The sequence below is a fragment of the Lutra lutra genome, chromosome 15 (assembly GCF_902655055.1).
Source record: "Lutra lutra chromosome 15, mLutLut1.2, whole genome shotgun sequence".
Taxonomy (NCBI): domain Eukaryota; kingdom Metazoa; phylum Chordata; class Mammalia; order Carnivora; family Mustelidae; genus Lutra; species Lutra lutra.
Genome location: NC_062292.1, coordinates 18,799,700 through 18,824,358, shown reverse-complemented (window position 1 = coordinate 18,824,358; position 24,659 = coordinate 18,799,700). Strand labels below are relative to the sequence as shown.

The 24,659-nt window shown below is 44.2% G+C and overlaps 1 protein-coding gene across 3 annotated transcripts in view; it reads right to left on the bottom strand.

Moving 5' to 3' along the window:
- The window catches only part of NPL (N-acetylneuraminate pyruvate lyase), a 34,555-nt gene extending 10,462 nt beyond the window's left edge, over positions 1-24,093 (bottom strand). The window contains exons 1-7 of one of the 3 annotated variants that reach the window (XM_047705185.1): positions 23,797-23,848; positions 23,719-23,763; positions 19,260-19,345; positions 11,563-11,636; positions 9,789-9,876; positions 6,192-6,249; positions 1,177-1,252 (exon numbers count right to left, since the gene is read on the bottom strand). In XM_047705185.1, the coding sequence (XP_047561141.1) occupies positions 1,177-1,252; positions 6,192-6,249; positions 9,789-9,876; positions 11,563-11,636; positions 19,260-19,327 (364 nt within the window). In that variant the 5' untranslated portion in view covers positions 19,328-19,345; positions 23,719-23,763; positions 23,797-23,848. Of the gene's footprint in view, positions 1-1,176; positions 1,253-6,191; positions 6,250-9,788; positions 9,877-11,562; positions 11,637-19,259; positions 19,346-23,718; positions 23,764-23,796; positions 23,849-23,969 lie in introns of those variants that run through there. The other 2 variants (XM_047705183.1, XM_047705182.1) reach the window with 2 other exon arrangements.
- Between the last annotated feature and the right edge of the window lie 566 nt (positions 24,094-24,659).

The window sequence follows — 24,659 nt, the reverse complement described above, 5'->3', positions numbered from 1 at the left end:
CAGAATCATCAAGTTGTAACTGGGAAAATTCTACAGCAAAAATATAAACATTGGCTCAAAGAGGGAAGTTATAAGAATAGTGGCACATGTCACAATAATTCAACCAGAGGTTGGCACTTTTCCAGTTTTGGGAGAAATCCAGATAGAGCAGAAGAGAATTCATTCTAGTTTACTGAGGATTTGCAATTTCCTACATCATCCTCCATGAGTTTTCACTGCGACATTGCTAAGGAGGATAAATAAAATCCAGCAGACCTGCTTACACTAGGGAGTGGGAGAGAGAATCTTATGTTCTTCATCTGAATACTGTGATGATGTACTCTGCCCATGATAAATACTTGAGAAAATTATTCTGTATAACTCATCATCTTTCCTTTTTCTTTTTGGGAAATGTATTGACATAAAATTTTTATAACCATGTGAAAAAAAGTTTTAAAATATGTTCGTTCTGAATTCTCAAAATGGCAGTATTTAAATTACTTATCCTATTTTAACAGTTATTTTCTCTCTACCAATACTAGATGAATTTCACAATTACTTTGACCCAATTACATTTAGCTATGATTTTATTTAATCATGCATGCAATCATGGATTGTCTGTCTTCAATCCTTTCAAAATTTGTACTTCTTTGTTTGCTAATCAGAAGGATTAAAAAAGACTCAGTACACTTGGAAGCCACAAAAAATTGCTGGGGAGAAAGCAGAGAAGGAGAAAGCAATTAACTTGGTATTTTGGAAGACAATGGATCTTTCTCTGAAATCTCCCTCAAATTCATTACTCACCCAACCTTGACTAGAACATGTAGTCTCAAGATGCCCATCATTTATATTCCTCTTTTTTTGAGAAAAATGACCCTACGCTTTGCCATGTGGCTCTGACCCTACACAACCGACTGGACTACGAGTGGATGCCTAACCTGCACCTGGAGGCTGACCTGGGGCTTGGTGGATGACCCAATCAGATTACTTGGTAACAAGAGCTGAAGCCCTTCTTAAAGGGGTCTTTTCTTTTATGGATCCAGGGAGACCAAATATTCTGGACAGTTGCTGCACCACTGCAACTTCACGCCATCAGTCCACACAACTTTACTTTCAGGAGTTCAGTATGACCATTTTGAATGAAGGCAAAAAGAAGTGGACCACGTGAGGCACCATGTGCTTAGACTACCGGCTTACCTTTGTTCCATGGCTTGAGGAAGAAAGGTGCAATGACAGCGATGCCATCAGCTCCTATTTCTGCTGCATGTCGGGCCTTTAAAAGAAGAAAGAAGACCTTTATGGGTCTGGTCACAATTCTGATGTCTGTGGGTTGAGGGGTGGTTTCTCCTCATCGACAGGAAATTCTCCAATACCAGCTGCATGTCCTGCAAGCTTACTCAACTCTGATACTATCTACCTGGAGACAGAATCAGACTGCACAGGTTAAGGGCTCAGTCTTACAAGACTACCCTGCTTCCCTGAACTTTAGATGTTAATCACCAGTCCAGGTCATTACCTGTGCTTCTGACAAACTGGCTACAGACTTGGGAGGTTCTAATGATCCCCTCCTTGGGCTCACAGAACTCAGGGGAACATTTTACTATTTAGACCAGCAGTTTATTATAGGAGGATATAACTCAGGAGCAGCCAGGTAGAAGAAATGCACAAGACAAAGTATGGAGAGAGGGCCTGTAGTTTCCATGTCTTGTCTAAGTGTGGGTGTGCCACTCTCCCCAATACTCCACATGTTCACCAATCTGGAAGCTCTCTGATTGGGTTTTAATGGAGACCTCACTGCATAGGCACGGTTGATTTCATCACTGGTCACTGGTGCCAGATTCAACCTCCAGTCCCTCCTTTCTTCCCAGAGGTGGAGGTCGGGTAGGACTGAAAGTTCCAACCCTCTGATCACACGGTTGGTCTCCTGGCAACCAGCCCCCATCTTTAGTTGCTTTCTAAAAACCACCTCATTCATACAATAAGAGACAGTTTTATTGTTCTCATCACAGAAAACTGCAAGAGTGTTAGGTACTCTGTGCCAGAAACTGGACAAAGACCAAATATATATATATATTTATTATAAATCACAATATCACAATTATCTTGGAATAAGTGACCTACTACATTTGCCTGTATCTTATATACTGAGTGTAGCAACAAACCTCAAATTTGCCAATTGATGCATCACTAGAGAGAAGGAAATAAGCCAACTTTAACAATGAATGTCATTAGCAGGAAAAATCCCAAATTGCAAAGTAGAGAACCTGGGTGGAGGTGACCCGTGCATTTAATCTTATACTTCTTCAGACTTCGTCAGCACAAAAAAACCTTGCTAACAGAAACACGAGTGGTTCATTGTGATAATTATAACTATTATTAGAGCAACTTGCAAGTGTAATTTCTCTTCTAGTGTTCAGCCCATTGGATGATGCTTTCTTTCCTGCCCAATGATATAATAGTCATATTTTAAAGTTTATTCTAAATTTATTTAAAAATTTTAATTTATGGATTGGGAATGCAGTTGAAAAATTTTAAGAAGAAAAAGCTTATGCACATAAAGGAAGATACAGTGTACCACTATTTTAGGGTTTTCTTAAATTCCTCCAGAAAAAAAAGGACCATTTCCTTCTGCTGGGCCCTTAAAACATTCTTAACTCTTTTGAGACCTAAAATCTACTACATTGCAAGACAGTGTGTACAGTGACAATTCTCAAATAGAATGAGTTCCCACAGGCGGGTGTGAGATCTTACTCACTCTCATGTATAGTTAGTGAATTACGGTGATAAGCACATAGCAGGGACTTGTTGAGTCCTTCAGAACATGTCCCCCTACCTAAAAGGGAAAAATGTTTTCCTCTAAGACTTTAATAATATCTATCTCTAATAGATGTGATTAGCTTCCTGCAAAAGTAGGAGAGCCAAAGAGAAGAACGGGATACAGTCCAAAGACCAATCGTGACATTGGGTATAATTTCATTAACACCAGTTGGATATTATATATTTGAATCATTTATTTAGCACTCTGTTAAGGATAAGACTAGAAGGATAACCTTAGCTGAAAATAAGGAAAAAGGAAAACAGCTAAGAGACAGTTAATGGCAGTGCCCATTCAAACAACATCCAATGGAGTTATGCCTAAGCAGATTCCAAATTACAGTCTCAATGGCAAGATTATCCACATAGTAGGGGATTATCCCTATAGCAGGGGGATTACCTCTATACTAAGATTATCTCTGCTCTATTCTAGTGCTCAGCCTGATGGATGACAATCTTTCATGTCATAACAAAGTGTTAAAATTTATATCACACATAGGGAAAAAAAAAGCAATTAAAAAGATATGAAAACAAATTTCCTACATCACACTACCTCAACTGAAAGGCCTATTGTAAGAACAAATCATGCATCAGAAGTATAAATCAAGTCTCCAAGTTTTGATTCTAGACTTATTAAGCAACAACCTAGCAATATGCCTTCCCTTGTGGCTTGCCTGACAATAGTGAATTACGATTTTGCCAATATATATTATACATCCCATTTCTAAATTCAGTAATAAAAAGAGAACCCATCAGGAAGATGCTGGGGCTAGATCAAGTCATTGTAATCTTTGGAATCAGAATACATAAATTCTGAAAGCCTGGTGAATTGAGTAGTGGTCCAGGTACTGGACCATCTGGTAAATACCTCAACACTTTCAAGCTTTCTTTTTTCACCTAATTCACGAAGTCCTCAAAACCACCAGGTCATGTACTTTTCTGCCAGAAAGTGTAACTCCTTCCATTCCTGCCCTGTGCGCCACCTGATCTGCTAATCTCTAAACCTGGAGCAATCCAGCTGTTTGTATTCTGGAACCTATGTTCTGGCTGGAGACTGTACCCAGAAAGAAATTTTCATGACTTAGTTGAATGGTAGTAAGACAAAATTATGACTTAAGACTTCAGTTGGTCTTTAGCATCATGGGCAATCTTTTTTAAAAATTTAACTAATGAGGGGCACCTGGGTGGCTCAGTGGGTTAAAACCCCTGCCTTTAGCTTAGGTCATAATCCCAGGGTCCTGGGATGGAGCCCCACATCGGGCTCTCTGCTAGGCAAGGAGCCTGCTTCCCTTCCTTTCTCTGCCTCTCTCCGCCTACCTGTGATCTCGCTCTCTGTCAAATAAATAAATGAAACCTTAAAAAAAAAAAAATCTCCCTCATCTTATAAAAAAAAAAAAATTTAACTAATGAGGGGTGCCTGGCTGGGTCAGTTGGTAGAGCAAGGGACTTCCGATGTCAGGGTCGGGAGTTCAAGCCCTATGTTGGCCGTAGAGCCTACTACAAAAACCAATTTTGTTTAATTGTGACAAAACCACATACAATTTACCACCTTAATCATTTTTTAAGTGTTCAGTAGTTTTAAGCATAATCACATTGTTATAAAACAGATCTCTAGAACTCTTCATCTTGCAAATCTCAAACTCTAGACCCACTAAATAATTCTTTCTCTCTTCCTCTAGCCGCTGGTAACCACCATTCTACTTTCTGTTTTTATGAATTTGACTATTTTAGATACATCATTTCAGAGAAATCATATAGTATTTGTCTTTTAGTGACAGACTTATTTTATTTAAACATAATGTCCTCAAAGAGGTTCACCTATATTATAGCATGTGACAGGATGGATTCCCTGTCTTTTTATGGTTGAATAATATTCTATTGTATTGTTAAAAAGAAAACCACAGGACCCAAATGGAGTCACTTATGTTAAGGCCCCATGTCAGCAAACCAAGATTTAACACCTAACCTGGCTATAGTTTCAATCCTCCCAGGAATGTGATCTTTATTTTTTTTTTTAAGATTTTATTTATTTATTTATTTATTTGACACAGAGAGAGAGATCACAAGTAGGCAGAGAGGCAGGCAGAGAGAGGAAGGGAAAGAGGCTTCCCAGCGAGCAGAGAGCCCGATGTGGGGCTCGATCCCACAACCCCGAGATCATGACCTGAGCTGAAGGCAGAGGCTTTAACCCACTGAGCCACCCAGGCGCCCTGGAATGTGATCTTTAAACTGTCAACATGGAATTTCCTGGTCAGCCCTAGGAAATCCACAGTCAGACCCCTACCTTTCCCCTTTGGAGGGTGACCTTGCTTAAAACAATCTATTCTTTGCTAATAATTTCCTTTTTCTTGCTCCTTCTGTCTTTAAAAACCTTTCCTTTTCCACTGCTCAACAGAGCTCTTTTCTATTTGCTAGACTGGATGCTGCTGGATTCATTCAATAAAGCCACTTTGATCTTCCAAATTACTCAGTTGTATTTTTGTCCTTTAATAGTAGGTATACACCACATTCTGTTTATCTATTCGTCCATTGACGGGCATTTGGGTTGCTTCCGCATCTTTCTATTATAAATAATGCTGATATGAGCATGGGTGGGGAAAACGTTGCTGTGCTTCAGTTTTCCCTCCCATTCCCGCGGGCAGTAATTCTCAATTTTTACCGCTCTTCACATCTGAATCCCGTCTTCCTTTACGCCCAGCAGATGGCTTTGCCTTTTGCTTCCTAGAGACACTGAGGTTGGCTCAAGTTCTTCTCCTTATTTGCAAACTGAGCTACATCTATACCCACCCCCACTTGGCTCAGAGGAAGAGGTGTCTCTGTCTCCTACTCCAAACTCTGCTATGGGAATTAGTCACTTGGGCTACCCTCATTATGGCTGTGTCTGCTCCTGGATCGTGAGCTCTGACACCGCACATCTCATATTCCCCAATAACAGCATCCAATATATAGCAAAAATGGTACTGAGTTTAACTTCAGCATAAAAAAGGAGCCCCTTCCCTTATTCACAATCTAAAAGAACCCAAAACGAATAAACAAATAAACAAATACTAGCAATTGACTCATAAAAACAGAGAACAAACTGGTAGTTGCCAGTGGGGAAATGGGCAAAATAAGTGAAGGGGATTAAGAGGTACAAACTTTTAGTTATAAAATAAAGAAGTCACAGACATGAAAAGTATAGCACCCGGAACGTAGTCAATAATATTGTAATAATGTTGTCTAGTGACAGATGGCAACTACACTTATCCCAGTGAGCACTGAGTAATGCACAGAATTACTGATTCACTATGTTGCACACCTGAAATTAATATAATATTGTATATGTCAACCATACTCCAATAATAAAAGGAAAAGGAGGCCCCTGGAGTGGTCTCTCCCAGATGGACTTACATACATACCAGTTCTTGTGACTCTTTCAAGCTCAAGGCTCCTACGTGAATTACCACCTGATCCAACCTATAAAAGAGGAAACACTGTTGTATCACTTGGAAGTTTACAGGAACGCAGAAGGGCTGAACTACCCCGGTTTGTGCTGGTTTTGGCAGTTAGCTAATGACCCTCTAATCTCAACCTCAAAACTATTAAATTCTATAGTAGTCTATTTAAAATTAGTCTAATGAGGGATTTAAAAAAATGTCCAGGGAGTAAAATTTTGACACCAAGAGTCAATTAAATGAATGCATGTTTTGACAAAGCACTGTTTTAGATGATGTATTGCTGGTGATCTGTGTGTGGAGACTGGGGTAACATGGAGGTATTTCTGGTTGGGGATGAAAATAAAGAGGTTCTTCAAAGAGTACAGCCAGGAACAAGTCACGTGAGAAATGAATTCACTGTAGAAAGCTTTTTCCTATCTTGTAAGTCCTCAGAATTTGGCCTCTTCTGAGAGGTTTCCTCTGACACTCCACTATTCATCTTTGGGGGTGTTCCATGTGGCCCCATGGGTGGAGGTCACAGTGAGCCTGGTGTTCTCAGAGGAGGATTAATAGAACCCAGTTGTGAGTCCAGTCATCCCAGAGACTATTCTGAGGGACCCTGAATAACGCACATGCCATTTTCAAGGGATGGAGACACGGCGTTCTTGTTTAGGCCTGATCACTGAGTCCCCAGTGACTTCTGACTTCTTGTGTCTCAGGCGAAATGGGGCCCCACTAAGGAAGTATTGTGATCAGGGTTGCATTTTTAAAGATCTCATTTATTTATTTGAAGAGAGAGACAGAACAGGGGAGGAGCAGAGGGAGAGGGAGAAGCAGACTCCCCACTGAGCAGAGAGCTGGAGGTGGGACTCGATCCATGACCCTGGGATCATAACCTCAGCTGAAGGCAGATGGCTAACTGAGCCACCTAGGTGCCCCAGGGTTGCATTTTTAAAGGTTAAGACCTCTGAAAGGAGAAAGGAAGGGTGACTCATAGGCTCTTACTCTTATCAGCCACTTTTCTGTGCAGCCTCCTTAAACCTTTCACACCCTTTCTCCTGGCTTAGGTTAAACGAAGCCATCCATTCCTTCTCCCTTCCACCCTGATGCTAGGTGCTCCTAGAGAAAACCATCCTATGGCTTTCATCCCAACTTGTTCTTTCCCAATTCGGGAGAACGAGGCTCCAAAAAGCCTTCTGGTCATCATGACTTACTTCCCTTCCAATTCTGTGCAGTGGCTACTTCAAATCTGGACTATTCTCAAGCGAATTTCAACCCAATTCCTTGTTCCTGGCAGATGTGCTCACTTGTAACACACAAGAAATACACAGAGGCCTCATACACACATTACCCCACTTTTCCTTCTCTGCATCTCCATGCTTGGCCACATCCTGGCCCATGCTTCCCTCCCAGCTTCTGGGCTGTCCTCTGAAGTTACACTACCTACTTGTGGCTTTGTTTCAGACCCCCACCCCCAGACCTTCCCATCAAAGGTATCAGCTGGCTACGCATTCTTACTCTCTTTGCCGATAACTGTCTTTTCAGCAGAGAAACACGCTCAAGACTTCCCCAGTTTAAAACAAATTACCCTTCTTTCCATCTTGCTTCCTCTTCGCTCATCCACCACTCCATCTCTCCTTCCCTTTACCAGAAAATGTTCTGAGAATGAGCTGTGCTCGTCGGCCCCACACCCGCACCTCTGCGGCGATCCACCCATCCACAGCTCACTGTGGGCCGCTCCGGTTTCGCCAGCCCGGCTGGCTCTGCTCTCTCTGAGGTTATCAGTCACAGTCACTGCAAGTTCACCGAGCAGTCTTCTCAGCCCTCCATCTACTGACTTTCATAACATCTAAAATTTATTACAAATGTGGTGATGAAACAGCATCTACTGCAAGTAATTATAACGAATTCCTGTATAAGATTTGTGACTATGCGCCAGGCACTGTTTGAACCCTCACCACCATCTTATAACATACATACTTTTATTCCAATTACAGGTGAAGCACAGGGCAGTTAAGTGACTTGTCTGAGTTCAGAAGTCTAGTAAGAGCCAGAGCCAGAACCCAAACAGCCAGTCTGGCTGTACAGTCTCATGCTCCACTGGCATGCTCCGAAACATTCTTCCCTAAGTGACAGGATTTACCCCCGACCTCCTTCCTGCCCTTCTGGGGCTTTCTGTCTTTGCCCCCTTCTCTATCTCTCCATTTCTGGTGCTTTTTTTAATGCTGATCCTTAACCTTCCCTGTTTCTCTGTCCATGGTCTTTAATCTTTTGGGGCCCATGGTCTGACGGGAAATGAGCTAAAAGCTGATGGATCGGCAGAAACTGCTTCCATGGCCATGCACTCAGCCTTGGCATACAGTTTCAGAGTACTCGAGGTGCTCTGAAGCCATTTAAGGATCCTCAAGGGTCATGGGCTTCACACTGACAACCTCTGCTCCAGGCTCGCTTGGAACTTACCTCCAATCTTTGCCTCCTTCTAAGGCAACATCAATCATTGCCTTCTCTGATCCCTTTTTATGTTATTTATCAGAAGAATCAGTGTTAATTATTTGTGGAGCATAACAAATAGCATGGAGGACAAGGGGAGATGGAGAGGAGAAGGGAGTTGAGGGAAATTGGAAGGGGAGGTGAACCATGAGAGACTATGGACTCTGAAAAACGATCTGAGAATTTTGAAGGGGTGAGGGGTGGGAGGTTGGGGGCATCAGGTGGTGGGTATTGTAGAGGGCACGGATTGCAGGGAGCACTGGGTGTGGTGCAAAAATAATGAATACTGTTATGCTAAAAAAATTAAAAAAATTAAAAAAAAAAAAAAAGAAGGTAAGTAAAAGTCATCACCTTGGCTCAATTTCCCTATTTCCTGTTACTGGAAGCAGTTCACAGATGCAAATAAAGAAATGCAAAAGTAAAAAAAAAAAAAAAAAGAATCAGTGTTAAATTTCATGATCTGACTTCTCCATTGAATGGCAAGCAAGCTAAAGTCAGAGAGCGTTTCATCTCCCCCGTAGGGCACAGAGCATAGTAACACACAACAGAACAGACAACAGATAAAGCTGAGTGTTAATTGAGTGTGCTTATTGAACTGATCCTGCCCTATTTGTCTGCCATGGCATGAACTGAGTCCCTAAGACTACAAAAGGAAGCACCGTGGAGAGCTCCACAGAGCACACAGACATAGGGAAGCAAGAGTGGATACAAGCATCAGGAACCCATCCTGGGAGGGGAAGGAGTTGTTCAGAAGAGCCAGGGGACAGCAGAGTCCATCACCAGCCCCTTCTCCTCTTATTCCCTCAGCCCAAGGACAAGTAACCCAATGGGACCAGCTTTTAGGTAGATAAGGGGCAGCTTCCAGCTTCCAGATGGCCCCCTTGGGAGCTGGGTGGGCCTCAAAGCCTGGCTGCCCTTCCACCCAGAAAGGAGGGGCACTCCTCTGCCTCAGCTCCTTGCCACAGCGCCAGGATCCCCATGCTTCAAGCCTGACCTCTGGCCAGAAGGTGGGAGGCTGTGTCATCGGGAAAGAGCCGTCCTCTAGACAGCTCTGTGGAAGGGCGCCCTTATCCTGATGACGCCACTCACTTGTTCCGCCCTTGGGTCACCCACTCCTCTGCGACCTGGCAACGCTCTGAGATGCTCAGGGACAGGCCTTCTCCCGTCGTGCCATTCACTGTTTCAAACAGAGAGTCAGTTAGTGGGGCCAACCCATTCCTTTTGCTCCTCCAACACGAACACAGGAAGTGCAGGGTCAGAACTCCTTGCTTAAGGGGAAGGGACATGGGGACAGATCAGAGGTTGGAATCTAGAGGGGAAATGCCACGTTTCCATTTTTATCTAAGATTCTCTTCTTTCCATCTTCACCTTGTTCCAAGCAGTGGGAAGGTTAATTATGACTTGTAATGACAAATCCGTCCTTGCTATCAGGGATGGGGAGTGAGTATTTGAACACAGACTGAGATAACTGCCCTCATTTTAGGCAAATATCCAATCACACCACCTAATTCTATTATCTGGGCTTGAATGGCAGGAAAATCACAACCACCCAATACTGGGCTGTCAAAGGGGTCATAAGGACAGTGGTGCATACTACAGATCTACAAAGACCTCACTCTATAGTTTAGCATGACAGTAGCACTCTAGGACAATTTTTTCATGGTAATTCATAAGAAAACACCAAGGATATTAATATTTCTTATTTAAGCACTCTTATAATAGCCACTCATTCTCACAACAGCCCTGCAAAGTGCAAATGCTTCTTCTCATTTATAGATGCAAAGATGAGATTCTGAATCACTAAAAAGATTTGAATCCAAAGCTGTGTGTTTCCAAAACTTTCCCTTCTAATATGATAATCTCTTAATGGATCACAGAAAGTATGCAAACGGCACTAGGATACATTACTGGGGCCTAATGGATTTGGATCTCCAAATACTGAGCACTCAACGGGGGCAGAGAAGGCGGGGTGAGAGTAGGAAAGAGTGTTTTTATCACTCCTTTGGGGTCTTAAGACACTTGAGTGTGCTGTACGAGTAGGGATGTTCCTACTTCTTCCTGATACCCAGGGGAGATCTGTGGCCCTTTGAAGGGTAACAATCAGTCTTTGCTGGCCACGGCTTGGAGCCGTGGGGGGACACCAAGTGGTTCTGTATTTAGGTTCTGGTTTTGACGTGTGTCCTGACTGCCTTTTCACAGAGTTTTTACCTGCCTCAATTATGATCTTATGCTTCCAGTTCTTGGGGGACCCCTGCTGGTAGAGCAGCCACTTAGGAAAAAGCTGTGGTGTCCAGTCTAAGCCAAGCACCTACAACACCACACAAGGGGCAACTCGGTCACAGGTAAGTACAGTTCTTAGGTCTCGAGTGTGCAAGATGTGATTTGAATCCATCGGCTATGAAATAAGTCAGTGTAACTGCTGGACCTGTGAATCTTTCGCGTGCTGCCTTTAGAGTCTCTCCACAGTTACCACATGAAAGGTCTGAGTGAGACACAAAAAAGCCCATTCTTAAGAGAGAGAAGTCCGGATTTCGCCGTTACTCTACCATTTTTGGCTAAGTGCCTTTAGGCACCCTAAATACATCTAAAAACATCTGAGCCATAGATTTTCTTCTTCAAGGTGGGATTAAAAATAATACCTTATCTGTTTTGAAGGTATACCACTGAACTAGGTAATCTCTTGAGGTGCTTTCCAGGTCTAAAACTGATGAGTGTCTAGATTCACAAATTTTACTTAGCTTAGCCAGGCTCAGTCATAACCTATGACAGAAGACACTGTGACCTCCTAACTAGCAACCAGGTGAGAGCTGCTTTCTAAGAACCGGGATAGAGATGTCTAGAGAAATGTCTGAAGGTGACTCACCAAAAATACTCTTCACTCCCTGTTCCTCCACAAGATAATCCACATACTGACCGATGACTGAAAAGTTGATTTCTCTACAGGACACACGGAAAAAAATGGGAAAAAAAAATCATGTTTAGTTTTTAGATTATTATTTGACCAATCCTCAAATCTATAAAACTGCTCTCTTTTGTTAATAGTTATTAAAAGTCCACCCAGCTTTATTACGCTAAGTGAAATAAATCAGTCAGAGAAAAACAAATACCGTATGATTTCACTCATATGCAGAATTTAAGAAACAAAACAGATGAACATAGGGGAAGGGAAGGAAAAATAAGACAAAAACAAGAGAGGGAGGCAAACCATAGGGAACAGACTGAGGGTTGCTAGAGAGAAGGGGGTAGATAGGTGGAGGGGGTAACCGGGTGATGGGCATTGAGGAGGGCACTTGATGTAAAGAGAGCTGAGTGTCGTATGCGACTGATCAATCACTCAACTCTACCCCTAAAACTAATAATACACTATATATTAATTAAGTTGAATTAAAAAAAAAAAAGTCCACTTAGCCAATTTGTAAAATTCTTAACTTGCTCTAAATAATGCCTGGATTTTTCCTTGTTTTTTGAGCCTGGTGATTTCTCTACTTATCCATATATGCGTCACTGACATGAGCAACACACCATTATTTTATCACAAAGGCTTTACCCCACGCAAATTTAAACATCCCCAGGAGAAACATTTAAAAAGTAATTATTTAATAATCTTTTGCCCTTTTGGGGAAAAAGGATGATTGGGGCCATGGTTAAATGAGAATTGGAAGAGCAGCATAGGGATCTGGGGGGTCTGCAAGAAGGTCAGCGTCCCAGGTCCCACACAGTCCCACCCAGTCAAAATCCGCATTGTAACAAGATCCCCTTGTGATCTGCATATACTCAGCAGTCTGAAGGGCAAAGACCTTGTAAGGATCGGATGCTTAAGGCAATAAGGGTTCTTTTCCTTAAAATCATATTGATTTTTAAAATCTAGAAATTGACATACACACATCATATAAAGTGACCCGTTCTTAACCAAAATGCAGGTGAGGACGACGGGGTGGAGAGTGAAAATCCAAAGGAAAAATGTGGCTATGGCTCTAACGGGTGTCATATGTCACCAAAGCCATGGTTATATCCCCAAGGACAGAAAGCACTAGTTGGCTCCATTTACATTTTTGTCAATGGGGGGCCAGAGAATCCTTGTTTAATTTCATACTTATTAACATCCTTTTACTTTCTGTATTCCTTAACAAACCAAACCAAAACAAAAAATTGGATGCATACAGAAAACAAAGACGTCAAAAGGTATTTGTCAAAGGTAACAGGAAACACAAGGGATAAAAGCAAAGAATGCACAGGTGATCACTGTCCACAACATGCCAATGACATCTGATCCAGCCACTTGGGAAGAGTGCGCTTGGGGCAGTTGTAAGGCCCCCAAGGGGAGCACACTCCCTCCATAATGGCTCGTGGAACTGTAACATTGCCCCTCCCTGCCCCACTTGCTCAAATGACGAATCCTGGCCTCTCAGTCTTGCTGAGCAGAGAGGCTCCCTGAATGCACAACAGAACAAAGTTAGGTTGTTCTCACCTAAAGGGAGGAAAGGCAAGTTATCTGCCTAGACAATCTATGTCAACACCTTCCTTTAAGTTAGCTTGACCTGCTGAACTTGAAATGTCCACCCCTCGGACAGTCCTGACCATTTGGAACCTGCTCCTGGCTGCTTCCCTCAGCCCTTCACCACTTGCCATAAGCTCTGAGTTGCAGGAACAATCAGCAACAGCTTTGTTTGCAGGCTATAAACCCCGATTTCGACTTGCGATGTCCCCCTACCAAAGCAAGCAACAAGGAAACAGCTCCTAATCACACTTTCGAATCACAGACTGGAAACAAGAAATACACCTAGTGGCCACAGCTTATGCTGGAATCACAGATTCCAATGCAATGGCTCCCAAGCACTTTCACTGAAGTCTTGGCACCTCCCCAATCCCATCCTAGCCCAGTACTCAAGATCACCTAGAGTTGGCCTGGCTTTTTCACTGAGGAGCCTGGAGAGGTCTGAATGGTCAAAGGCTGGTAGGTACTGTACTCTGTGTGTTGTTTCGGTTTAATCTGATGCTTCATCGTTTGGAAAGGGAAGCTAGAGAGATTGTTTCTATTTTCAGAAATACTTAAGGAGAGAAACTGTTTCTGTTGGGGTATGTATGTATATATCCCCAGTGTGGACTCTAAGCTCAGTAGGGGCCCACACCACCAAGTCTGCCTCTAGTGGCCCGTCTACTACACGTGCTCAGCATTCTACTCGGCTCCAATGAAACACCCAGTCATTACTGCTGTTACTGCTTCTCATGATGAAACCCGGCAATACCTCACATATACCTCATACCCTCATCAAAGTTCACATCCCTACTACCACGAGGATCATTTTGTAAATTGTTTATGCCCACCCTCCAGGCTAGAGGAAGGACTTCCTGAAGGCAGGCACGGGGCCTTTTCCACCTGACTCTCCCTTCTCTGCACCTGCATAGTGCAGAACTCAAGGAGGATGAAACACCCATGATCTCTGCCTTCAAAGCGGCTTATCCCCACACCTGCAGGATACACGTAAAGTTCATTATTAACTGAGGAAAGGAGATGGCTAGAATATCAAGGAATATTAAGGACTAGAGTAACTAGAATATTAAGGAATGTATGCTGAGGGCTATGACTGAGTTAGAAAGTATATAGGGATTCAGAAGAGTCAGAAGAGGGACTAATCATTCCAGTTAGGGAGGCTGGGAGAGGAGATTTTGAGGAGGAGGTGGTTATGGAATAAACAGGATGAAAACCTTCATACTTCCTTCCCTCTGTCGTTCTTGAGTTGCTATCTGTCTGGCCCTGTTCTGGCGCCCTTCTCTTTCCACGGAGTTGGCAGCACCCTTAGGCAGATGTAGGCCCGCATATGAGATCCACGGTTCCTTCTCCTTCCTCAGTGAACTCCACACTTCTCTCTGTGGCTTCAGTGAAGTGACTTCCATTTACACTCACCCCCTACTCCTTTAGGCTTTGCTGGATGACAGCTACGATTTCCCTCAGGTTAGGGGTGCTAACGGGTGATACATTATCTATCCCTTTAAGAAAGCAGTTTGTTGCTTCTTACAAAATGTCCCTAGCCTACGAGAGTGACACTAACAGTGGAATTTCTGGGCAGTGGCAGAGTCACACCAAAATGTCCTTGGACAGATGGCTTTTTAGAACTACCAAGTCCTCTTAGAGAGAGAAAAAGGTTGAAAAGAGATGGCTCCTAAATGTGTTTTGACTTTCACAATGCTATTAAACATTTGTTTTCTGGTTAAAAAAAACAAACAAACTGAAAAGCCAGATCTGACAAGACCAGGCCTATATTTCTGTATAGCACCGAATGGTGGGGAAGAGCCATGGCTGCCCCCTTTGGAGGCACAGAAGCCCCCAGACCACCTCAGGGATTTCAGGTCTCTGCCTGACTAGAGGGGCAAGTTTGCAGTCCTTGGCACTATTGCTCAGTGGCTACAGTCACAAGTGAGCGCAGGGAAATCACCCAGAGCTGTTATCCTAGCTGTCACAAAGGTACCCCAACAGCAGGGCCAAGGTAGGAGCAGGATAATTCTCTCTGGGGACCTTGTTCCCTTCCTTGTTTTCCCACTGTAATCTGACTCTCCGTGGTGGGTGGGCAGCCACTGTATCAGCTATCTGGAAGTCACTAGAGATAGTGGGAGCCGTAAGATTGGATTATTCTCCTCCCCACTGGATGGCGGTCTGGGCTCATTGCTCATGAAAGTGAGAGATGGCACAAGCCACTTCTCTTCCAAAGGCAGGACTTGCTTTCCATGGCCTGTCTCTTCCTTCATGAGCCCTAAGAACACATCTCAGTATTAGCCTCTTCAGGGCTGAATGACTCTGAACCAAATACCATGCTTGCTGAAGTCACTCCCCTACTTAATTCCAATTTAGTATCTTAATTTCAACTCCCATAGGTTCAGATTCTTTGCCTTAGGTCCATGATTTTCTCTTAATTTTTCATGCTATAGAAGCTTTGTCATTTATTTTTGAGAAGTACACACAATAAAAAAGGACCGGAAAAACCCACTCATTATCTCCTTGGAGATGATCACTCTTATTAGTTTGATATTTTCTATTCACAAACACACAATGCAGGATTTTCTTAAATGTATATGGCCATATTGTACAAATATTATAATCATTTTTTCACTCAGCATGCCATATTGAGTATTCTCCCACATCTTCAAACATTCTGTTCCTATACTGGCTACACAGCATTTCACTGCATGAATGAAAAGAATTTAGCCAGTCCTCTACCTTCGGACATTCAGTTTACTTCCAAACCATGTAAGAGGAGAGAATGTTTATCCAATTATTTTTGCAACAAATTGAGGCCCTGAGTGGATATAGTCTGAAACAGCATGTAGGCTGTATCTCTTTTCTTAGGACAGAAGAGTAACAGAATTTTTCTGAAGTGGCTTTTCAGAGAAAAATCTCGATTGCTGTTCATTTCCTCTCCTAGTGTATGACACAAAGTGAAAGACTTTCACTTTATTTGAGAATACAGAATCACCAGGGAGGTCTTCTTATAATTGGGACACATGTCAGAAAATTTGATGTTCCTTTTTTTCTTTTTGCCTTTTACATATAACTCTCACCATTCAAAATCAGATGGAAGTTATTTGTGCTTTTGGCCAAATAACTACTTGGCTACTTTAAAACCCCTTCGGCAGAGAAGTATTCAGGGACCGTAACTTCCCTGCCTTGCCAGAAAACATTCTGTTCCGGGAATCTGGGTTATACAGTCTCCCAACACAGTTCAAAAGACAACACACAACTCCAACTCCGGCAGTCCAGGCCCCTTCTGACTGGGGTAACCAGCCTGTTTTTACTACAGCGTGTTGTGAGGATTTCCATGGTGAAGCCAAAGGCATCTGAGGGAGAAAACTTTTTTTTTTTTTTTTGACATTTTGGCCAATCTGAAATGGACTTTCTTCTCTCTCTCTCTCTTTTTTTTTTTTTTTTTTAAAGATTTTGTTTGTCAGAAAAAGAGACAGAGTCAAAAAGACAGAGCCCAAGCAAGGGGAAGGGGAGCAGCAGGCAGAGGGAGAAGCAGGCTCCCCTCTGAGCAAGGAGCCTGATGTGGGACTCAATCTAGGACCCCGGGATCATGACCAAGTTGAAGGCAGACACTTAACTGACTGAGCCACCCAGGTGCCCATGAAATGGACTTTCTGTTTAATGATTGCACTTGGCCAAGGGAAGAAGTTACTTCTTGAAACAACTAAGGAAAGCAAGTGTCTTCTACTCTAGTGCAGAAAGATAAGAGTTGAGATGGGTAGAGAAAGACGTTTCTCTCTGGCTCCATGGCTGGGTGCACTGTGTTAATGTTTAGGGTCTTGGTCTCATCAACTGTGGAAACCGAGATGGCAGTTCTCTTTCAGAGTTATTACAAAGATTGAACTGGAATATGTACGTTAAAATGCCAGTACGACCTACTGGTAACCTACTATGTGCTCTGTACTGATATACATTTCAATTTAATTTAATTCTGAAGGTCCTTGCAAAAAAAAAAATGCATTCTTATTTTGACTGCACACATCAGGAAAGTGAAGGTCCTAGAAAATCCTAGAAGAGAAAAGAATTGATGAAAAAAAGAAGAAACAGAAATGGAGGAAGAAGGGCCAGAGGTATTGCGGACGGGAGAAGGACCCAGAAAACAGAGTCACTTATCTCCATACACGGGGCCTGATGTTCCGGGAAACAGCAGAATAGGGAGGAAGAACACACCAAAACTCTCAGTGAGTCCCAAATGAACAATCGAGCCTGTTCAGGGGGTCTCTGCTAGGCTGCGGGCTCTGATTAAAAAGGTTAAAGCAGCATCAACCAGATGTAGTTGTAGTCAGCCTGCAAACAGGATCCTTCTCAGTAACAGGAAGTGAATCCTGCCTGCTCATGCAATCACATGATCTGTTTTATTGGTCCAACAAGCAGCGAAACATCAACAACGAGCTGACTTCAGTCTTTCCCTGGACTTATGGAAATGGAGAAGCAACAGGAAAAAAACTGCTATGAATCACTGAGTAATCTAAACGCCATCTCAGCAAGAATTTGATGCAGAGCTAGATGGGATTTTTTTTTTTTTTAAGATTTTATTTGTTTATTTGACAGAGAGATCACAAGTAGATGGAGAGGCAGGCAGAGAGAGAGAGAGAGAGAGGGAAGCAGGCTCCCCGCCGAGCAGAGAGCCCGATGCAGGGCTCGATCCCAGGACCCTGGGATCATGACCTGAGCTGAAGGCAGCGGCTTAACCCACTGAGCCACCCAGGCGCCCTAGATGGGATTTTTCATGAAACTTAGAAACTGGAGGTCTTGAACTCCAGTGATCTAAGGGTAAACTGTGATACGGCCAACTTTGAATAAGAATACTATGTCATAAGAAACGTCACTTATCGGAGTGCCTGGGTGGCTCAGATGGTTACATTTCTGCCTTCAGCTCAGGTCATGATCTCTAAGTCCTGGGATCGAGCCCATGTCTGGCTCCCAGCTCAGTGGGGGGCCTGTTTCTGCCTCTCCCCCTGCCTGTGCTCTCTCTGGCTCTCTCTCTCTCTCTCAAATGAATAAATAAAATCTTAAAAAAAAAAAAAAGGAAATTTCACTTATTTTTAAAGGGGTAGGGTTAAGGTTTATAAATACAGCAATAGAAGACCAAAAAATTAAAAGCCTTTCTGAAAGATCTCTTAAACGCCGCAGCTCCCTTTCATCCCCGTCTGGTTCATATAAACTGACCTAAGGGCCTCCTGACCCTGTGCTGAGCACCATTATATGGATTATGTCAAGTTAACACCCAGAACTCCAACACACAGGTTAATTATTGTATTTTATAGAGAAAGAAGAAGCTTAAAGAAACCAGAATTCTGTTTTGGCGTATTGACCCCTCTAAAGGGTCAAAAGCATTTAGATCTAGGTGCATAAATCCCCTTTTCGTCCACAGCAATGTCCAGAGAGCGGTTCTATACCTGTGGCATGTGACCATTAGCGGACAGCAAGAGCAAAGGGCCTGCCATAACATTCCCCCCGGGAGTGAGGGCGCTTGTCTGGGGAATGAGTTCTCAGCAATCATCTGTTGTTACCTCCCACTCCCACAGGCCCCCAGGGTTTAACCCATGTTGAAATGAGACTGTAAACATACTATGGGGTCCACCTTGCAGCTAACTTCCCCTCTTTCCTCAGGGGAGGACATTTTCATCACATCTATGAACAGGCTGAGATGGAATCATGCAGCTCTCTAGGGACAGGATCTAGAGGGGCCAGGCCAGGGCTTGGGAGCAAATCCTGCTAAAATGAGATTCTCCTCATGCAATTCCATTGGCCTCATTTGGGAAAGCCAGGCCTCCGATGAAATCCAAGGAGAATTTATTTCGTGGCACTACAGATACTGGGAGAAAGGCAAGATGCCGTATCTTACATTCTTTCTGCACTTTGTGATACAGAGACTCTTCTCTGACTTGGGATCAGAGACAGTACGGGGGAGGGATGACTGACAGAAATGGCCATTGGCAAGAGTACTGCACAGGTGCAGAATCTAAGTGACTGCGATTATAGAGAACTTCTGTCCATTTTGATGGAGAACAGATTCCCCTTAGGGCCCAAATGATAGTTACCCATGCTCAGTCATTGGCGTGATGGTTGCAGCAACGAGACCTTGAAGCTTCTTCTTTGGGGAGGCCATTGAGCTGCTGAAAAAAGTCTGTAAAACACACAGTATAACTCTTCTCCTTCTTCAAGGAATGTCTATTAATGATAAAACTCCCAGGCAAAGTCCATTCCCAGTTTAGAACTGTGAAAAATGCTTACAAGTACACAAACACACAGAGCAATCGAAAATAATGTAACATGTAAAGCTTAATTCTGCAGAGGAAACTGTTTTTTCAGACAGGAGAAGGGGCGGAGACAAGAAGGGAGCAGTACCTGGGAAAGCACTAAGAGAAGGCTTCCCACATTGCCTACACAGCTAATTCAGGCAGTCTGAAACCTCAAAGAGCATGGGTAAACAACAGCAAACCCAAGAAAGAACATGAATGTAACTCAGGGAAGACAAGTATATAAAAAATTACTATTACTTAAATTGTAATTTGGTCAGGACAAAAGGGACATCCCTTTCTTTTTCCATATCTTCATTCTTTTAAGCAACAATCTCACCTAAAACCAACACTTAGGAGTTTTAAGGCTTCAGGGTGACTTTCTTCAGATTTTACCTATCCTTTCATATTCTAATTTTGACCAGTTTTGCCCTTTTTTCCTGTCTAGTAAGCCACGTAAACTCTATCATAATTGTCTATTCACCTCTCCCCGACTAGACCAAGCTCCCAAGGACAGGGAATACATTTCACTTGCCTTTGCTTTTCCTGCACCGAGTTACCTGCTGGATACCTTGTGTTCAATTAAAAAATGATGAGGGGCGCCTGGGTGGCTCAGTGGGTTAAGCCTCTACCTTCAGCTCGGGTCATGATCTCAGGGTCTTGGGATCGAGCCCCACATTGGGCTCTCTTCTCAGCAGGGAGCCTGCTTCCCCCTCTCTCTCTGCCTGCTCTGCTTACTTGTGATCTCTCTCTCTGTCAAATAAGTAAAATCTTTAAAAAAAAAAAAAGATGAATATGTAGGTAACCTAAGTGATGTTTCCAGATTGTAGCTGGGTGATGACTTCCACAGACAGGGAGATCACTGCTCAAAGACTCAACCTGACCCCACTCATCTGGGGCAAAAGGATCCCTCACCATCTGACAGAGGGCACACATATCATGCCAGTGGAAAAAAGTCTAGAAGTTGTGGAAAACAGGCAGTGAGAGGCAACAGAGTATCCTAGTTAAAAGCCTGGATTCCACAGGCCGACTTCTGGTTCAGCTCTCAGCTTTGCCACTTAATAATCACAGAAGTCTTAATCATTTTTTGAGCTGTAAGACATAAAAAATTCAAAGCCACGACGAATGCAGAGTCTAACAACTGCAGAAGAAAATTAAGTATAATCAGAGTGTATTTGGTGACAACTGGACAAAAGATGGCTGGCTTAGAGCCAGCTTAGAGTAAGCACCAGTGATGTTTATGGGTAACAGAGAATATGGGGTATGTTACAGTCCTGAGGTCACTGGCATATTTAAAAACCCAATGCCTTGGGGCACCTGAGTGGCTCAGTGGGTTAAAGCCTCTGCCTTCGGCTCAGGTCATGATCTCAGGGTCCTGGGATCGAGCCCCGCATCGGGCTCTCTGCTCAGTGGAGAGCCTGCTACCTCCTCTCTCTCTCTCTGCCTGCCTCTCTGCCTACATGTGATCTCTGTCTGTCGAATAAATAAATAAAAAATCTTTAAAAAAAAAAAAAACAATGCCCGCTATGCTTAAATTTTACTCACGTAATGTAATAATTACAAACGATCTCATTTTGTTTGCTCTTTATAACTGTTCATTTCGACTCCCTAAATGGGAGTATAAACTTACAGAGTACATATACGTTATCTTTTCCTTTCTCTGTATCTCCCAAGAGTTCTGGCTCTGGTAAGCCCTTGAAGCCAAAAACAGGACAAAACAAGGACAAAGACATGGAAGGGCACACTATGGCAGAATTCACTGCTTTTGTAGAAAGCCAATGTGATACTTTCCCTTACAAACAGATACGTGTCCTTAGCTCCTGAAATTAAGCCCAAATCCTTCAAGTAGTTTTGCTCTGCACTGAAGGGCAATAAAGCGGAATATAAAAAACCTGATATACGGGATTCCAGGATTTCTGACTTTTCCTAGTTTGAAGATGAGACTAAAATCCTGTGGGAGGTTTTGAGAGATAAATGAGGTCCTCTGGGAAAACACAAGGCCATGACACAGGCCCTGTGTATCCCAGAGGAAGGTCTGTGCAGTAACTGAGACGGACACTATGCCTGCTGCTTATCTTCACCAGGCACTCCTGCAAGTGTCCGAACTCAAGACACCTGCCAACTTGTCCCCCAAGATTTCTTCTTTTGTTCCTTAGAGCGGAGGGGTTGGAGCACTAGCTCTGGAGTCAGACATCCTGGCTCCAGCACTTACCAGCGGGGTGACCCTGGAACTGTTACTCACCTTCTCTGCGAGGCAGTTTTCACTCCCGTAAATAATAGTAGTCATATTTCAGAGGTTGTTGAGAGTAAAATGGATGAATTTTCATGGAATGATTAACAAGAGTGCCAGAAACATAGTAAGTACAACCATGAAGTCTTCTCAGATGGCTACAGGACATTAGCAAGTATTACTATTTTTACCAGCACCCTCTTTCCTGTCATCTCAGCTTTACTGGTATTGCTTCTCTGACTCTCACTACTCTGGTCCATTCCGGGACTAAGCCGTTTCAATGCTCTTAGCTTCCTTCCCAGCAATCCTCCCTCCCCCCCGACCGCCCCTCTCAGAACTTACCCTTTGTTACTTCTTATCTAGACTGAAGGGCACAACCTCAGGTCCAAGGGGCCCAAAGGCGCTCAAGAAGGTGCAAATGATAAGACTCTTACAAGCTAGGTTCAACACTAAAACCTCCTAATTCAAACTCTACCAGGCTGTTCCCCTTAGACTTCTGTATTCTGAGCTTTTAGCTGTATTTATTTCATACTTAGGGCAACCACGCTGATATTCTTAGGACTGTCAGAAGCTTGGATGGGTAGTTTTATATATGCTTTTGATTGAAAAAAATAAAATTAAGTGCATGTAGATGCAATTTGGTTAAAAATTTTCAAAAACATAGAGGCCGTAGGGGTGTGGGGTCAGAGTTGGGAACTGCGTTAATCCCCACTCTCCTCCTCCAACCCACATAGGCTGTCAGGTTAATCTGGCGGCACACACATTTCTGGTCCTGCCTTTGCTGTGCTCAGAAAATGCCACTAACTCCTCCCTGGCTTCCATAGGAGAAATACCAAACTCCCTGGTGTATGTCTCTGCACCATGGCTTCATGCCTGAAGTGCACTTGCTCAGCTGATCCCTGTTGCTCGTTTCCATGTCTGGCCTGCTTTCTCCCTCGTGAGGCTCTCCCATCTGGAATGACGTTATCTCCCACTTCAGACAACTTTTAAAACTCACTGAAAAGCTGGAGGACTGAAAAGCTCCCCAAGAGGAAGATAATTTCTTACTCCTCAAAATTCTCTCAAACACTTGTTTTTCCTTCAAAATTTTATCAGTTATTAGGGTAGTTTCCAGCTCTCTTCTAAGCGCAAGCCACCAGGGGGCAGGACTGGCTTAAAAAAAACAAAAAACAAAACTATCTTTCAGCAGAGAGCAATAGACTAAGTGAGCAAAATTTGCTGACTTTGTGGACACTGAAACTCCAGGAAGAGATGAGGCAAAAGGATCACAACACTAACAGATAATGGTTGCTATTTCATAAAATTGAATTTTTAAATAAACTTGGCAATATCCAGCTTTGGTATTCTTCACAGCTTGCATCACAAGCAAATGGTCAGAATGTTCTCCAGCCTAACTAAGGCTTAGTGTGAACATTGAATGTTAACACTGAACCGCTGGGGAGGGGGCATTACTCTTGAAACCCTGCACTAAGACAACACTTAGTCCAAAGAATTCAAGTTGCCTAAGTCAATTCTCTTAAAAGGACAAAGTTAAAAAGAACAACAACAACAAAAACAACCCCTGGGGGAGAAGAAGGATGCAGCTCTGGATATGGTGAATGACTCGAGAAATACGTAGAAAAGAAAGAGAAAATGGAGAAAAAAAGCAACAGAAAAATAAAATGCAGAAATATAACCAAGTTCCCACAAATAAAAATGATTGGCTCAAAGGCCCTCGCTAAAGTCTGTTTCGCTCCACCTCCGCCTCGGGTCACTTTGAGGCGAGGAGCTTAGGGAAAGCTACGCGGTCCTGGAAGCATCCAGGGGAGTGGTCCCTCCGCCCGCGGCGGTGCGGACGCTCGCTCCAGGCGGAAGGGTGTCGCGCTCACACTTCCTCTAGCTCCGGTCCCAGCTCTTCTGCCCTCCTCTCTCCTCCGGGACGTCCCCGTCCCCCTCCCAGCCCCGAGTCCCGTCCCCGCGCCCCTCTGCTCCCACGCCCCTGGGGGCTGGTGGTCTCCCTCCGTCCCAACACCCCGCGCGAGCCGCGCTCACCGGATGCGCCCGGGTCCACCTCGCCCGCCGTGGCAGCCCCCGCCGTGGCTCCCCGCACCGCCGCCGCCGCCGCTGCCACTCCGCGCCCCCGCCGCGGCCTTTGTCGCCCCGGCGGCCACACCACGTGCCCCCACGCCCGGGGCCTGTACCCGCGGCGCTCGAGGAGGCGCGCCCCCGCAGAGTCGCGCGCCCCGCGTCCCCGAGACGCTGCGCGCGCGTGCAGACCCCCCGCCCCGCCCCGTCGGCGTTACCTAGTGGGTGTGGGTGAGGCGGCGAGGGGAGGGCCCGCCCCTGAGCTGGCGCTTGGGGACCCGTGCCTCGTGCTGCCGCGCGCCTGGGTTCCGCGGGGCAAGTCTCTTCCTCTTCTGCTCCGCGGGTCCTTCCGCTTGCCGACGCCTCCTGGGCTCTCTTGCGCCCGAACTTCTGTCCAGGGCCTGCGGCAACAGGTATTCGTGCTTGTGGGCTTTGAAATTCCTGCGGTTTCAGAGGCTTGCCTGCCCGTCGGGGATTTTGTGCTGTTCTGGCTGGTGCTGCTGCCCCAACCCCACCTGCTCTCCTGTTCAAAGGAGGTGACGGATAGTAAAAGCGGATTAGTTACTAAAGTGGCAAATTTCCTTTATATTCTGGAGAACAGTTGAGTTTTGAAAGGGAGAAATAATTTTATTTTATTTATTTATGTTTATTTATTTATTTGACAGAGAGAGATCACAAGCAGGCAGAGAAGCAGGCAGAGAGAGAGGAGGAAGCAGGCTCCCTGCTGAGCAGAGAGCCCGATGCGGGGCTCGATCTCAGGACTCTGAGATCATGACCCGAGCCGAAGGCAGCGGCTTAACCCACTGAGCCACCCAGGCGCCCCGGGAGAAATAATTTTAAACAAAATATCTCTACTTGCAGGGATATCGAGAGTTCATTTTCTAATACGTACCGTGCTAATCAATCAC